General features: G+C 50.9%; 1 protein-coding gene across 1 annotated transcript; it reads right to left on the reverse strand.

The window, feature by feature from the left end:
* Window positions 1–1,166: 1,166 nt before the first annotated feature.
* LZTS1 (leucine zipper tumor suppressor 1) lies at window positions 1,167–13,632 on the reverse strand. Its single transcript, XM_067543859.1, has 3 exons — window positions 13,279–13,632; window positions 9,688–10,509; window positions 1,167–8,051 (listed from the first exon to the last, which is right to left on the reverse strand). The coding sequence occupies exons 1-3, from the start codon at window positions 13,630–13,632 to the stop codon at window positions 7,383–7,385; spliced, it is 1,845 nt and encodes a 614-aa protein (XP_067399960.1). The 3' UTR covers window positions 1,167–7,382.
* Between the last annotated feature and the right edge of the window lie 263 nt (window positions 13,633–13,895).

Genomic DNA, 13,895 nt, shown 5'->3' on the forward strand with positions numbered 1-13,895 from the left:
TTAAATCTCTGTGCATCCAGGCATTACTGCATGATCTCTTCCTAGCTTTTTCCTCTGCCTGCTGTGATGTAAGCCAGACTGGACAATTTGAGGCAGCTGAAATAGCACTCATTTCAAATTGAGGAAGAACTGTTAACAGCACTGGCCAGAGACTCTGGTTTCAATTCCCACCTCTGCTACAGAATCCCTGTTCGACCTTGGCCAAGTCACGTCAGGGCAGACTTTCAAAGGTATTTAGATGCCTGAAGAGGCAGATAAGCATCTAGCTGGATTTTTAAAAACACTTAGGTGCCTAGTGGGATATTCCAAAGCATCTATCTGCATCCTTAGGTGCCTAAATACCTTTGAAAATATGTCTCTTGTTCTTTCTGGGCCTCAGGTCCCCATCTGTAAAATGGGGACGAGAATGTTTCCTTTGTCTGTCTTGTCTATTGAGATTGTAATTTCATGACTGGTTTATTCAGCCACAGGCCTTCTCTCGCTGTGACAGTCTGAGGCCTGGTACTTTGGCTCTGATGCAGGAGTGGCGGCCATAAACTGGGAAGCGTGCAGTCACATACTCCCATTCCAACATAACATCTGACACCCGGCTGTTAAGATGGGTAATCCAGTCTAACACCTCCAGATAAAGAAAAGATCCTAGACTGTTTAAAGGAAACTTGGTCTGATAGCATTCTGTCTGGCAAAAGAATTACTTATCAACAGTTGTGGTTGTAAAAGCTACACTCCTCATTCTTTTGTCTTTATGGTACCCAATTCTCTATTTGAATGATTTCTGTCTGGTTCTTTGATTGTTTCTGTCTGTTGCATAGCTAAGTGTGATCAGTTAAGGTGGTGGGATATGATTGGTTGGTTAAAGAATTATGTTACAATATGTTAGGACTGGCTACAGAATATTGTTAAAGAAATGATTGGTTAAGATACATTATAAAAACTGAGGTAAAACAGACAGCAAGGGGGAAGATTTATTGGTGTAAAGGACTAATGGAAAGATCCCAATAAACCTGTCCTATTGCCTGCTGCTGGACTCTGGACTTCTGCTTCTGTCAGCGCGCTAAGAACTGAAAGGAATGGGACGGGGGGTCCTAATACAGGAGGTCAGACTAGATGATCAAGTGATCCCTTTTAGCCATAACATCTATAAAATTGACCACTGAGAACGAGGATAGGTTTTAAAAAATTTATTTATAAATAAAACCATAAAATTACTAGTAGTTTACATCAGTCACCAGAGATAACATCTAAAAACCTGCAGAAAAAAGTAATACATGATATATACAGACTAAAACCTGGCCTCTCCCCTGGGGTGGGTGGTACAGCATAGAGTTACTCACACGCCTAAGAGTGACACATCGGCAACACAAACGTCAAAGTCAAACACGGCATTGTGCAAAGGCAGCAAGTCAACACCTCCAGTCAATCACATTGTACAGCGCTTGTCGAAGATACGGGGCTGGTGATACAAGGAATTCCCGGGGGGTGTTACTTCAAGTCAACGGGACTTTGTCCCTTGACTTAAATGGGGGGAACAGGGTGACCTTAATGAGACATGAGCTGGTGCCTCGTGGAAAACTATTAAAGGGATCCCGGTCAGGAACAATTCTGCTCTTCTTGCATCATGTATCTTTTGCACCTCTGTCCATTTGCATCTTACGCATTGGACTCCAGGTGTACTGTAGCTCAACCACAAAATGCAGGAATTGCTGGGTGGAAAATCCTCTGGCCTGTGTTCTGCAGGAGGTCAGACTGGATCATTAGCCTGATCCCTTCTGGTTTTACAATCTATAAATCACAAGATTTGGCCTTTAGATTTGTGCCATTATAATTTTTCTTTTGTTCAAATTATATCCACATCTGTCTTTTCAGTAGATATGGGTAAAATCTAGAGCCTAGGGTTTGAAATCTGAACCTGGATCTGGATCCAAATTTTACAAAAAGCCTTTATCTTTATAACAGGTCGACCCAAAATCTCAGCCCCTAACCAGCCTGAACTTCTAGGTGTTCAAAATCCACATGCAGATGTTGTCATTTGAGCCCCTCCCTTAAAAGTCTGAATCATTCAATCCCCAATCCTGTGTCTGGAGTTCCCTGGAGACTTCAACAGGGCTTTGTGTGGGTAATAGGATACAAAGCATATGCATGCAGTTACAGGATGGGAGCCTAAATATGCCCTGAATTTAGCTGTGCAGCAACGGGAAGTAAGCACTCTCTGTAATGATGTGCATTGTCTGTGGAATACACTACCTGTATGACTATCACCATGAGGATCTCCCACACCACAAACACAGCCAGATTTTTCAGAGGTGCTGAGCACCTGCTGCTGCCATTAACTTGGGTGCACAGCACCTCTGAAATTCCAGCCCAGGATTTGGTATTGAAGAGCAAGCTGAAAACAAAGACACTTGGTGCCACTTCCTTCATGCTTGTTTCCTTTGATAATAAAGAAGAAAGAGGAATCAGAGCAACATTAGAATGTGGAATTCTTCCTAATCAGACTGTTTTCCAGAAGGAATCAGCTGTATCGAAGGCAAATACAACCACCCCTTTCTGTATGAGACTCTCCCGGGCACTACAGATGTAAGGAATTATTCATTGGTTCCAAGTTATGATCATTTTCAGTGCTAGTTTCTTGGATCCTCCCCGTCTCAGTGTGCAGTGTGTCAAAGAGGCAGTGAATGTGTGACACATGTGTGGGGTGGAAGGGAAGCAAATACATTTATTCTGTTGGGAGAACGCAGTATCTTTGAGAAAAATGTCTGTAAACTCTCACCAGCTCCCAACAGAGACTCGCTAAGGGGAAAGGAAAGGAGGAACTGGAATTGGGTCTGAAAGAACAAATAGATTTTGGGAGGGGACTTATTCCTAGAGATGGCTGGTGCGCCAAAGATGCTTGCTGCTCCTGGCCCGAGGAACAGCATGACTGGGAAACAGTCAACTCATCCTTGAGTAAAGAAGGGCTCAAGACACGAAGTAGAGAACAGATCTGTATCTGAGCCTCCCTGAAGTTTGTCGTGGAAATTTGGCACTAGGGGACCTGATTCTCTGTTTCCCTGCACCTTGTGTAGTCATTTACAACAGTGCAAAGTCTCGGCCAAACCAGACTGGACTCAGTTGTGTGCTCTGGGAACAAAGGGGGCTGTGGGAGAGTGGAGGGGGGGGGGGGAAGGAATCCCCTCCTCCCCTGCAATTGTTACATGCATGGCTGGAACCTGGGTGGGCCTCTGGTACAGGTGGCGCAGCCTAGGCTGTCGCACTGGCCTGAATACCAGAGCCAATACAGACGTAGAAGCAAGGATGAGATTGCAAATCTGAGAGGCACAATCTAATTTCTTCCCTGCCCTTTACTCGGGCTGGTTTGTAGGGTACTAATCCAGGCCAGTGCTTTACACTGGTGGAAATAACTACACAAAATGCAGGGCCATGGAGAAGCAGCACGTGGTGCATGGGCTGGGCCCTTTTTCTACCCTGAAGCGTGGGTTTCTGATTTTTGAGGTCTGCACCGTAGATGGCACGGTGATGGTGGCCAAAGCCTTTCCTCTCACCAGTCAGAGGAAAAGACTAGCTTGTGCTGCCTACTTGTCGCGTTTTGACCTGATGTAAACTGTTTCCAGAGTGGCACGTGGTTTTGCTTTGTGTGGGGGAACACGCAAGGCACAGATTGGTTGCAGAGTTTACAGGCTGGCCGGCTGGGGCATCGGCGATAGACAGAAAAGGCCATTCACCTCCAGACCGCTGGCTGGACGCCAGATTTGGCTTGGGACTTGGACGGCTCAGGAGTGACTGCCTCTACCTCATGCTTGAATTCCTGCCCAGGGGGTAGTGGCTGGGTGCTGGTCCCACCAGGAGGCTGTTCAACAGCCTGCATGAAGGGAGATTTGTGGATCTCAGCCCAGTTCCTCTGGGGACAAATGTTCAGAGTGCACTACGACCTCGCCCCTGCAATTGGCACAGAGTGGTCCCGACTGGAAGGCTGGGCTCTGAGAGAAACCCGTGAAGAGAGAAACCAGGGAGACTGAATTCTCCTGTCAGTTCTGGGGTGGGGGGGTCCTTCCAGGCCACAGGCGAGGCACGGTGGGAGGGCAGTGTGTCAGGGAGTCCTGACCTGCTGCTGTCCATCCCGTACCTGTTCCGTGGCTAGAGGCCCCCCACTTCTGCCAAGCCAGCTTTCCTGCTCACTCACGTCACCTTACACTGAAAAGGCGTGCGGAGGCTGAGAGTTTTGTTTCACACCTAAGGCAGAACCTGCCCTCACAACGGGATCCCACTGGCACAGCCGAGAGGACAATGAAGCCCGGGTTTGCATACAGCAGCTGCTGAGCTCAGCGGCGCTGGTTTATATGCTGGAGTTTTGTAATCCTCCCATTAAAGGCTGGAGGAAGATTTAAGACTTGGGCTTGAAAACACAATGAAATCATTTTCTCTTACAAGCGCCTGTCAACCGCTGTGCCCGGGACCCACTGAATTAATGGCACAAAGGAGAATAATAAGGCAGTCAGCGTTCGATAGGAGAGGATGCGTGGGGGATTCAGGCAGAGCGCAAGCAGGGAAGCTGCTTCCTAGCTCTGCATTTGATGCATATTGAGCCGAGTTTCTCTCTGGGGTAACAAGACTGGCTTCGGTGGGGATTCTCCAGAGAGGAGAGTGGCTTGGAAATGGTAATTTTATGCATGATTTTACTCTGAAGGGTATATCCTTAAATCCAGCTGGAGAAGGGAGGGTGATAATGCAGCAGCCTTTCCCTCTTGGAAACCTGGGGCCTGAGCCTTCACTGCCTTGTTTCTTTTGGAGTTATTTATGCCGGTGGAAAGCGGGTGTGAAGAACTACCGTTCTGATATGGCAGCCTTTCACACCCACTTGCACGGGTGAAAGTGATAACAGGTGGTACAGGACAATGGAGAATCAGGTCCCTGAGCTCCAAATTTTCATCAGGTCACAAGTGAGATGAATTTCCTGGGGCTCAGTCTCATCATTCACTAGCATTGTTTCACACAACCACCCCGCTCGCCAGCTCTGAGAGACTCGGTGCAATTCATCCTCTGCTGAGGGCCAGGACTGGAATAATAGGGAGTGATGCAGGGCAAGACTGAGGTGCACCTGCAGGGCATAGTGGGGACCACAGGTCTGGATGGAGAAGCAAAGGCGACCGTGGGTCAGGGATGTGCCACAAAGGCAGTGAAGGGTGGGGCTACTCGCATGGCAATAGCAGGGGTTTCTGTGGGTCCTGGTTGGAACAGCCTGGAGAGAGGAAAGTCAGGGTGGAGATGCACTGGCTCAGGCGTGCATGGGAATTGTCTCTCTTTTCCACGTGAACACTAAAATCCAACCAACCCAAGAAAGCAGTAAATATTTGGTTGTTAGTTAGAAGGTGTTTTGAGAAACTAAGGACCTTTGGGCCAGTGAATCTAAAAGAGGTGATTGCCCAGCTCCAGCAGCTACTTCCAAAAAACCTGCCACCCGGTGAATCTTGACAATAGCCAGATTGGCCTTCACCCCACTTGGGTGTTAGCTGGCTATGGGGCTCAGCACTGTACAGCGCGTGCGTTTAGCAGCGGTGGAGGTCCAAGGGTCTTTCTTGCATCATTTCCTTTTGCCAGCCTGAACTGGGCTCATGAGACCAGGGGGGAAAAACCAAACAAAACAACAGCACACAAAGAAAAGTTACCAAAATGATGATGGGAAAAATGAAATGGATCGATATTTTTGGTAGCTACCAGCTCCGAGATGAGGGAGACAGTGGGAAGAATACAAGCCAGGATTTTCAAGGAGGAGTGCTTTTGGCTACATGGCTTTGAATTATGTATCCAGTAGGAGGCGGGAAGTCTGTAATTACCCAACGTACAAACGACTCCCATTCTCCTGAGGCAGCCAGACGCAAAAGGCAGCAAGGAATTGAGCTGGGCTGGTCAAAATTTGTCAAACAAAAAATATTTTAGTTGGAAAGTGGCTTCTCCCTGCTAAAAATCTAGAGGTTTGCAACCTCGCACCCCCCATTTTGTAACAAATGGTTTTTGTGGGTATTTTGATGAAACCTGAAAATTAACAATTTGGGGATTTGTTTTTTCAGTTTGTTGTTGTTTTTCTCTCTCTCCCCTTTTCATGGTAAAGGCAGGGAGGAGGCAGAGGTCTAAAACTGAAGAGCTGAACATTTTCTAAACTCAGAATTTTCAAAAACTGAACATTTTTAATAAAAAAAACATTTGCAAAAGTTTTAGAATGTGTGAAACCTGCTTCCTGGCTGAAACCTGCAGGATGGAAATGATCACAAAATGTTCACTATTTCTTTTGTGATGACTCTTTCAGCATTTTCTGACCAGCTTTGAAGGCAAGACAGTCAGGCTTGCTGGAGTCTTGGGCCTTGTTGGCATGAAGGGGTTTGGGGTCGCACGAAGCTGAACTGATAAGCGCTGTCAGCTAAAGCTCCCTGGAGATTGGTCTCCTTCTACTGGCAGTTCTAGGAACTTTTCCTTTTTTCCCAGGGGCAGAGATCAACCCTCACCCACTTCCCTCTCAGAGACAGGGAGGGATCTTCTAATTCTCACCCCTTCCCCCAACATACCAGCCATCATCCCGGTGGCCAAGGAGAAATGCATGGGGCTGCCTCTTGTCCCTGGTCCTGAACTAGATGGTTGGGGGTGGGTCATTCTTGAGGCACTCCATGTTAACCTAAGGAGTGAAGCAGCAGATCTGGGAGACGGATCCAAGTCTCTGGCATGGGGAAAAATACCACCTTGGCCTGTAGGGACGGGGGACTGGTAGGCAGCCTTTGGACTCGAGCTGCAGAGGGATAAAAGCCTAGAGACCAGACTCCCCTGGAGAAAGAAAAATTGATTTCATAGTAGCTCCGTGGGTTCCCCAGGCCTAGGGTCAGGAAGAGGAGAAAGTCCCAGCGCTAGACCAATGCGTTTATTGCACACTGGACAGGGCTGGCTTCCTTAAATCACTGCAACCCAATGCCCGCTCTGGACCCCTGGGAGATTTTGGCCAGTGTGCCATTTTATTCCCTGATTGCAGAGTCGCTTGCTAAAGTCCTGTTCCAGTCCTCATCCCCTTCCCCTGCCCAACCTCCCGGTTCTCAGTCCTACAAGTGGGGCTGCCAACATCCTGCCAAGGACGCGTCAGACCCGACGGGGCAGACGATGGCATGTCACAATTAGCCCGAGTTGCTTTTGTTCACCTCCACAACGTAACAGACAGCTGGGGGCACCATCACAGCGAGCTGGCCAGGCAATCGGTTGGGCAAATGCATACACGGCTCATCCGAACTGTATATGGGCTGCCCAGCGCGAATCGACCCGCGGGGCTGTGCTGCTCGGTCCTTGCCTGAAAGAGACACTCCTCCCCGCTGTTGGGAGGTGGGGGGAGAGAAGGAAAGTAGGTCTTGTTAGATCTCTGTCGCTATGATGTCCTCGTAGGGGACATCGGTGCCAGGAATATCCAGGTCGATGGGCTCTTTGCCGTCTTCCCCCGCAGCCAGTTGCTGGAGCATCTTCTCCAGGTTCTGGTTCCTTTTGTACATGTGCAGGTAGCTCTGCTGTAGCTGCTTCTGGTACTGGATCACCTTCTCCTTCTCCTCCTTCCAGATCTGGCGCTCATGCTGAAAGCCTGACGTCATCTGCTCGTTGTTGTCTCTCTCCTCCTTCAGTTCTGCCTTCAGCCTCTCCACTTCCCCCTGCAGGGCTTGGACGTCCTCCATCATCCCCACAGCCGGGCTCGTGGAGGGCCTCCCGTCGCTCCGCTGCTCCCTGAGGATAGTCAGCTCTGTCCGGAGCTCCATGATCTCCTGCTCCAGCAGGTTCACCTTCTCTCTCAGCAGCTCCGACTCATTCCTCTTGCGCTGCAGCTCGTTCTCGCACACCTCCAGCTCCATGGCCTTGGTGTGCAGGGAGTCTTCCAGGTCCTGGGTTTTCCTCTCCTGCCCTTCCATCTTCCCCCTCACGTCCTTCAGCTGGGCTTTCAGGCTGAGGATCTCGCTGGTCTTGGCAGTGAGGTCCGTCTGGGAGTCCTTCAACTGCTGCTTCAGGAGGGAGATTTCACCCGACTTCTGACACACCTGTAGGGACACACCAGCCATGGTTAGGGCCACTGCTTAAAAATCCACACACATCGTCGGGTGCAGATGCCAAAGAGATACAAAAAACCACAGTGTCTGCCACCTTGCTCCTTCCAATTCCAGCCCAGGGGAGAGCTGGGAACAGAACCGTCTCTTAGCACGGTTCTGCACTATCACTTGGAGTTTTACACCCAGGCACTGCCCCTGAATATTGTAAATAGATCAGTTGCACAGAAGAATAGCTGCGTGGAAGGTGTGGTTCAGTCCTCGGCATGGGGCTCACCTGGTGCCGACACCTTGTGCTGGGATTCTCAAAGGAGCCAATGGGAGTTAGGCACTCAAAGGCCACTGACATTCAGTAGGAGCTGAGCTCCTATCTCCCTCAGAGCCAGATTTCCAAGGGCTTCAGCACCCAGCATGCACCCAGCAGCACAGAGCTAATTTGAAAACCTAGCCCTTAAAGGCATGGCTACACTGCAGCGGGGAGTGAGCCTCCAGTCCCGGCAGAGTGGTGTGTGCTGACAGGGCTCGTGCTGGCACACTAAAACCAGCTGTGTGGATGCTGCCACGCTGGCAGAGTCTCAGGCTAACGATCTGAGCTCGGACCCAGAGGCTTGCTCTCGGCTCAGGGTAGATGCACCTTTTAGATTTTAGTTTGGGGGATTTTCGGCTTAGGAGCAAATCAATAAAATAACAAAAACAAAGTGGCTGTGGGGAAAAAAAACGGGCTAAAATCAATTTAGATGAGTTGCCACCCCATAATGTACAGATTAGTCCATCATTAGCAATGGCTCCGTATACCCATTTGTAATGAACACAGGCTGACGTATTTCATTCACGCTGCGGGGGAGAGAGAGGGAATGATGCTTCTGCGTTTTTAGCCGCTCGCCTGTCTTTTGTGACTATCACATCAATAAGGAGAGGATATAAAACATAGGCATGCAGTAGGAAGGTTTTAACACTCTGATAAAATGACCAAGTGGAGCCCAGGTAGTTACGTCTCATGTAAGTACAGCAGCTTTATAGTTCTTTGAGGGTGGGACGGGGGAGCAGTCTATAGCTTGAAGAACTGTGTGATTGTTTGATGAACCGAGTTATTTTAACAACTTTTTTTTTTTAAATGCCGGAGCTGTGTCTTTAAATGACGTGAGATGGCAGGAGAGGCCCAGGATCAGTCAAAATCAATAAGCTACAAAGCCTCCACATGACAGGCAAGCAAGAAAAACATCTTAAAGGGTTATTCTCTATATTCTGTGCCTACAATGCTCAGTGCAGTGGATGTGAGCACAGAAAAACAGACCGGCAGGCAGCAAGCGCCTTGATCAACAGCCCCTTGAAGACAACTGGCATTTATTTCAGGAAGCACAGGTCTGGGCCTGAGGTGCCTAAATACTAGAATTCTGCCTGCTTCCTGCATGTGACAGCTGGTGTGGAAGAGCTCAGCCACAAAGCGGTTGCAGACACAGAGAAAGTAACTCTGCGTGCAGGGCACTTGCGCAAGCACCTATATGCACACAGTCACTGTCTTTGCATGCAAACCCTGCACATTCGTGGGAGCAGTCTCACGTTCAGTTTTTGCGGCCACAGCAATTTGGACCCGCCCCCCCCCACTTGTGTGGCTTTTTCCCGGCCTCACCTCCCACTGAGTCTCCTCCAGTGCCGGGGCAAAGCTGGTCTTCTCCTTCTCGTAGGACCTCAGCTTGTTTTGCAGCAGGTCTTGCTCCTTCATCAGGCTCTCCAGCTCCTCCCGCAGCTGCTTCTTCTCCTTCTGCAGCTGGAACACTTGGAGGTGCAGCACCTGCTGCGTCCGCTGTGTCTTCTGCGAGGTCTGCTTCAACTTGCTGTTGCACTTCTGCTTCAGCCCCTCCAGCTCCTCCTTGCAGCGCCTCTGCTTTTCCTCGTAGGCCTGGCAGGAGATGACCTCCTTCTCCTCGAAGCTGCACTGCAGCTCCTGCAGCTCCCCTTCCCTCTCCAGCAGCTTCTGCTCCAGCTCCTGGATGGTGGACTCGTCTGTGGAGATGGGAGACCGGATGCAGGAGGCTTTCTCGGATGCGTGGTGGTGGGCACCTTTCCCGGGGTTGATGATCTTGTTGCCGCTGTCGGAGAAGGACAGCGCCTTGAGGCTCATCATGTTGCTGTCCTGTATGATGGTGCACTGGGTGATGTTGTGGGCCGAGCCCCCGAAGCGGCTGATGGGCCCCACAGGGGTGACAAGGGGATCCAGCTGGTAGCTGCTGGTGGTACTGTGGGTTGGGAGGCTGGACATAGAGTTCCTGCCGGAGTCAGACAAACCTCCAGAGCACAACATGGGCTTGAGTTCTTGGTCCTTGCCTTTCTCCGGAGGGTGCAGCTGTTGGGAGAGGTGGCTGCCATTTTCCGGAGAGGAGTGGAGGATAGCACCTGAGCGGGGGATCACTGGCTTGAAGGCAGTGGGCCTTATAACGCCCTTCTCTGTGCCCTAGAGGGAAGAGAGGTTCTGATCAGCGCATCCCCAAGGCCTCAGATCTCCTACTCCTTTCCCTTTAATAGCCTGGGGGTTTTCTAACGCCACCCTCACGAGGGCAGGGGTCCCAGAGAAGCAGCTCCCCACACAGCTGACCCCTGCTAGCTGACTCCCTGCGGGGCTGCTTCCCTTGGCAGGTGGGCGGAGGGGCTGCGAACGGGGCAGAATTCTGCTGGCCTGAGTTCCAGGCTGGCTGGTGGACTCCAGAATCAGCTTAGCCTCTAGCCACTCTCCGCCCCTGGGGGCTTCCTCAGCTCCTCCTCCCGGTGTGTCTCTGAAGGACATAAGTGCTGTCTGTTCCCCGGTGCACTGAACCGCCCTGTGTCTGCTGGGTCTAAAGGGGGTGGCAGGCCGGGGAAGTGATTTTCACGGCACCTCAGGGCCTCCTCTTCCAGCTGCTGCCTCGGCGTGTGCCCCGGGAAACATGCGGCTCCTGGCAGCTCAGCCAAGGGACTCTTCTCTCTCTCGCCTCATCCCGGGAGCTGCTGCGGCCTACCCCAGTGAGAGCTGGAGCTGTGGGAACATGCAAGGGGCCGGGTGGGCCTCCAGCAAACCCAGTCACTGCAAAGGAGAATTGGGCTGGCTGGTTAAGAAATGACTGCGATATTCTGCACTGAGCTCAAGTACCTTCCAGAAGAGGGGTCGGGGTGGGGGGCGTTACCCCCAGTTTAGACTATGAGGGGAACGAAGGTTCAGAGAGGTTAAGGAATTTGCTTAACACTGTAAATCAAGGCAGAGAGGGGAAACGAACCCAATCTGAAGCGCCCGCTTCAACGCCCAAAGCAAGGCCTGGAGCCCTGGGCCCCAGCTCCCCACTGCCCTGCACCTTGTGCAGTCATTTGCACCAGGGCAAAGCAGGGAGCGAAGTCCACAAGTCTGATCTCCTACTGGGTCACACTCACTCTGCACTAGTGCAAATGGCAACGCAAGGGGCGGGGTTCAGAAGCCAGGAGCCCTGATTGACAGCACCCTGACCTAATCACCAGATCATGGACTCATCGCCTGGGGGTTGCGACCACTCTCCCTTTCTCTAGGGCTAGATGGGAGGGGAGTCCCAAACCGATTTGCCTTGTAACCGGGGATCGTGGCTGGAAAGGGTTTGGCCATACTGGACACGCCACAGTCTTGGTCCCCCTTGCAGTGGGCAGATAGCACCTGTTCTGTAGCACTGGGCCTGTCTTATTTTGAACATCTGCGGATCAGAAGTTCTGATTCCTGAGGCTAATCAGTACTGCTGTTTACACAGGGCAACCCTTCCTTCCTAGCTTGGGTCCCTAGAAGGCATTGTTTAGCTCACTCCTGTCACTCGAAGATCTCCGCTGTGAGTGCCTGTAAACTCCACACTTGGTCATGGAAATATTTCAGTGCCGCAGCGGAGTGAAGTTGTTTGTAAACTGCAGCTTCTCCAAAGGCACAGACAGCGACTGTCTCTCAAGCTAATTCCTGGCCCTGGCAGTTGGAGCTTTACTGTAGCGCTCAGCTCCTTTGTAACCAGCTTCTTGTTTAAAGAGTAGCTACTGCCTCGTAAAAAAGCTTCCTCAAGTCTCCTCGTTATAGCCTACTGTGTTTCTCCTTTATTGTACATATATATCCCCTACTACTGTAGTATCTGAGCATCTCACAATCTTTTAATGCGTTTGTCCTCACAACCCCATTGTACAGATGGGGAACTGAGGCAGAAAGAGACTAAGTGACATGCCAAGGCCACACAGGAAGTCTGTGGCAGAACAAGGAACTGAACGCAGATCCTATAAGTACAAGGCTAGCACCCTGACCTCACAACCATCCTTCCTCTTTTGTACCTTAGTTCTATACCGTGCTTTTATTTCTTTTTTTCATTGTTACCAGGATGGCTTGCTATTTCGCAGGCCTCACATGAACACTGATCAGCCATGGAGCTACTAGAGCTGGGGGGAATCCTGGCAGTTTCAGTTCACAGTGGGATCTGGCAAACCTTTTATTTGGCTTCAGTCCACACAGGTTTCCCTGCCTACCCTCTTAGCTTCAATCTGAATATGAACAAAGCCAGTAACTCACTGCAAAACTCAGTCCAACCAGCTGAGTTCCAGCTGAGGCTACACAGTCATTAAGTGGGCGCTATAAACCCGGCCCAGGCTAACTTGGAAGTTTTGAGAACCTGGAGCGCTCCGTGAAACTGGTCTGGGGTTGGAGGTTGTAATGAAATCTCATACTAGACAGGTCTTGGGGTTTGGCGTGAACAATTCTGCACCTCTCTAGTGGCCTTCAATCGGCTCGTGGAATTGGGAATTTTTGACTCTCCCGCAGTCACCCAGTGAACCAGTGGCAGAGTTGGAAAGAGAACCCAGGAGTCCTGACTCAGACTCTGCTCGAACCACTGGATCATATTGGCTGTGCAACCCCCTTGTGCTGCCATAATCAATGGCTTTCCCTTGGTTAATCTGCAGCTAGTCAGATTCTGCCCATCCCTAGGTCTTCTCTGCTGTGGAGATTTGCCCCGATTTCAGCTGTTGGTGTAGCTGCACCTAATGCAGGCAGGACAAGTGGTTATACGCTGCTATTTGCACAGGTGCAGCTCACCTGACATGCAAGCAGAGGCTAGCACCACTGGGGCCAATATTGGCTTAGCCTGTCTGCACTAAGAGGTGGCATTAATGGCACTAGCTACTCCGCTGGCTGTAATGGGGGAATCTCCAGCGCAGACACGACCCTAGACACGGGGTGACTGGTCTCGAGGTTACTAACCAGTTCCAGCTGATTGGAAAATGGCATCAGTTTCTGGGGGGTGGGTGTGCCAAAGTCCATGCCAGTCGCCCCTGCCTGGCTGCCCAGGTCCCCGCTGGAGAGTGACGTGTAATCCGTCCGGTGGGAGCCGTGGGCTTTCTGGCTGACTTTGATGTAAAAGAAGTCCTCATTCTTGTTGCCTTTGGAGCTGGACTTGTTGTGGCTGGAGTCCTGGGAGAAGCCGAATCTCAGCAGCCCGTCTGAATACCTGTTCAGCTTCTTCAGGTGGGACGACTTGCGCAGCTTGTACTGGGACGCCCGGCAGTGCTTGCTGTGGAAGCTGTGGCCGGAGATGAGGCTACTGACGCTCCCCATGATGCTCCTGGGCTGATGGCATGTAGAGGAGACCGGAGACCCCAGGAGTGTCTTCTACGGAGGCGTCCTGACTAAAGGTGGGGACAGATTGTGCTGCAGTCATAGCAAAGACCTCGCTGTCCCCAGGGGCTGCACACCTGAGGGAGACAAGAAGTGAATGGAAAAGGATAGAACAGAGCAATTCAAGGGCATGGCAAGTGCACGGATACATTTCAGATCTCTCCGCTGGGGGCTGCAGGGAGTGGGGGGGAGGGTGTTTTCTG

This window comes from Emydura macquarii, unplaced genomic scaffold, assembly GCF_026122565.2.
Source record: "Emydura macquarii macquarii isolate MOO-44397 ecotype Brisbane River unplaced genomic scaffold, CSIRO-AGI_Emac_v2 contig_113, whole genome shotgun sequence".
Classification (NCBI taxonomy): domain Eukaryota; kingdom Metazoa; phylum Chordata; order Testudines; family Chelidae; genus Emydura; species Emydura macquarii.

Coding starts and splice junctions, on each gene's coding strand:
- LZTS1 (XM_067543859.1), bottom strand. CDS start 13,632: ATGGGGAGCGTCAGTAGCCTCATCTCCGGCCACAGCTTCCACAGCAAG. Junction 10,510..13,278: donor TTTCCAATCAGCTGGAACTG/GTTAGTAACCTC, acceptor TCTTCCCTCTAG/GGCACAGAGAAGGGCGTTAT. Junction 8,052..9,687: donor TGGAGGAGACTCAGTGGGAG/GTGAGGCCGGGA, acceptor GTGTCCCTACAG/GTGTGTCAGAAGTCGGGTGA.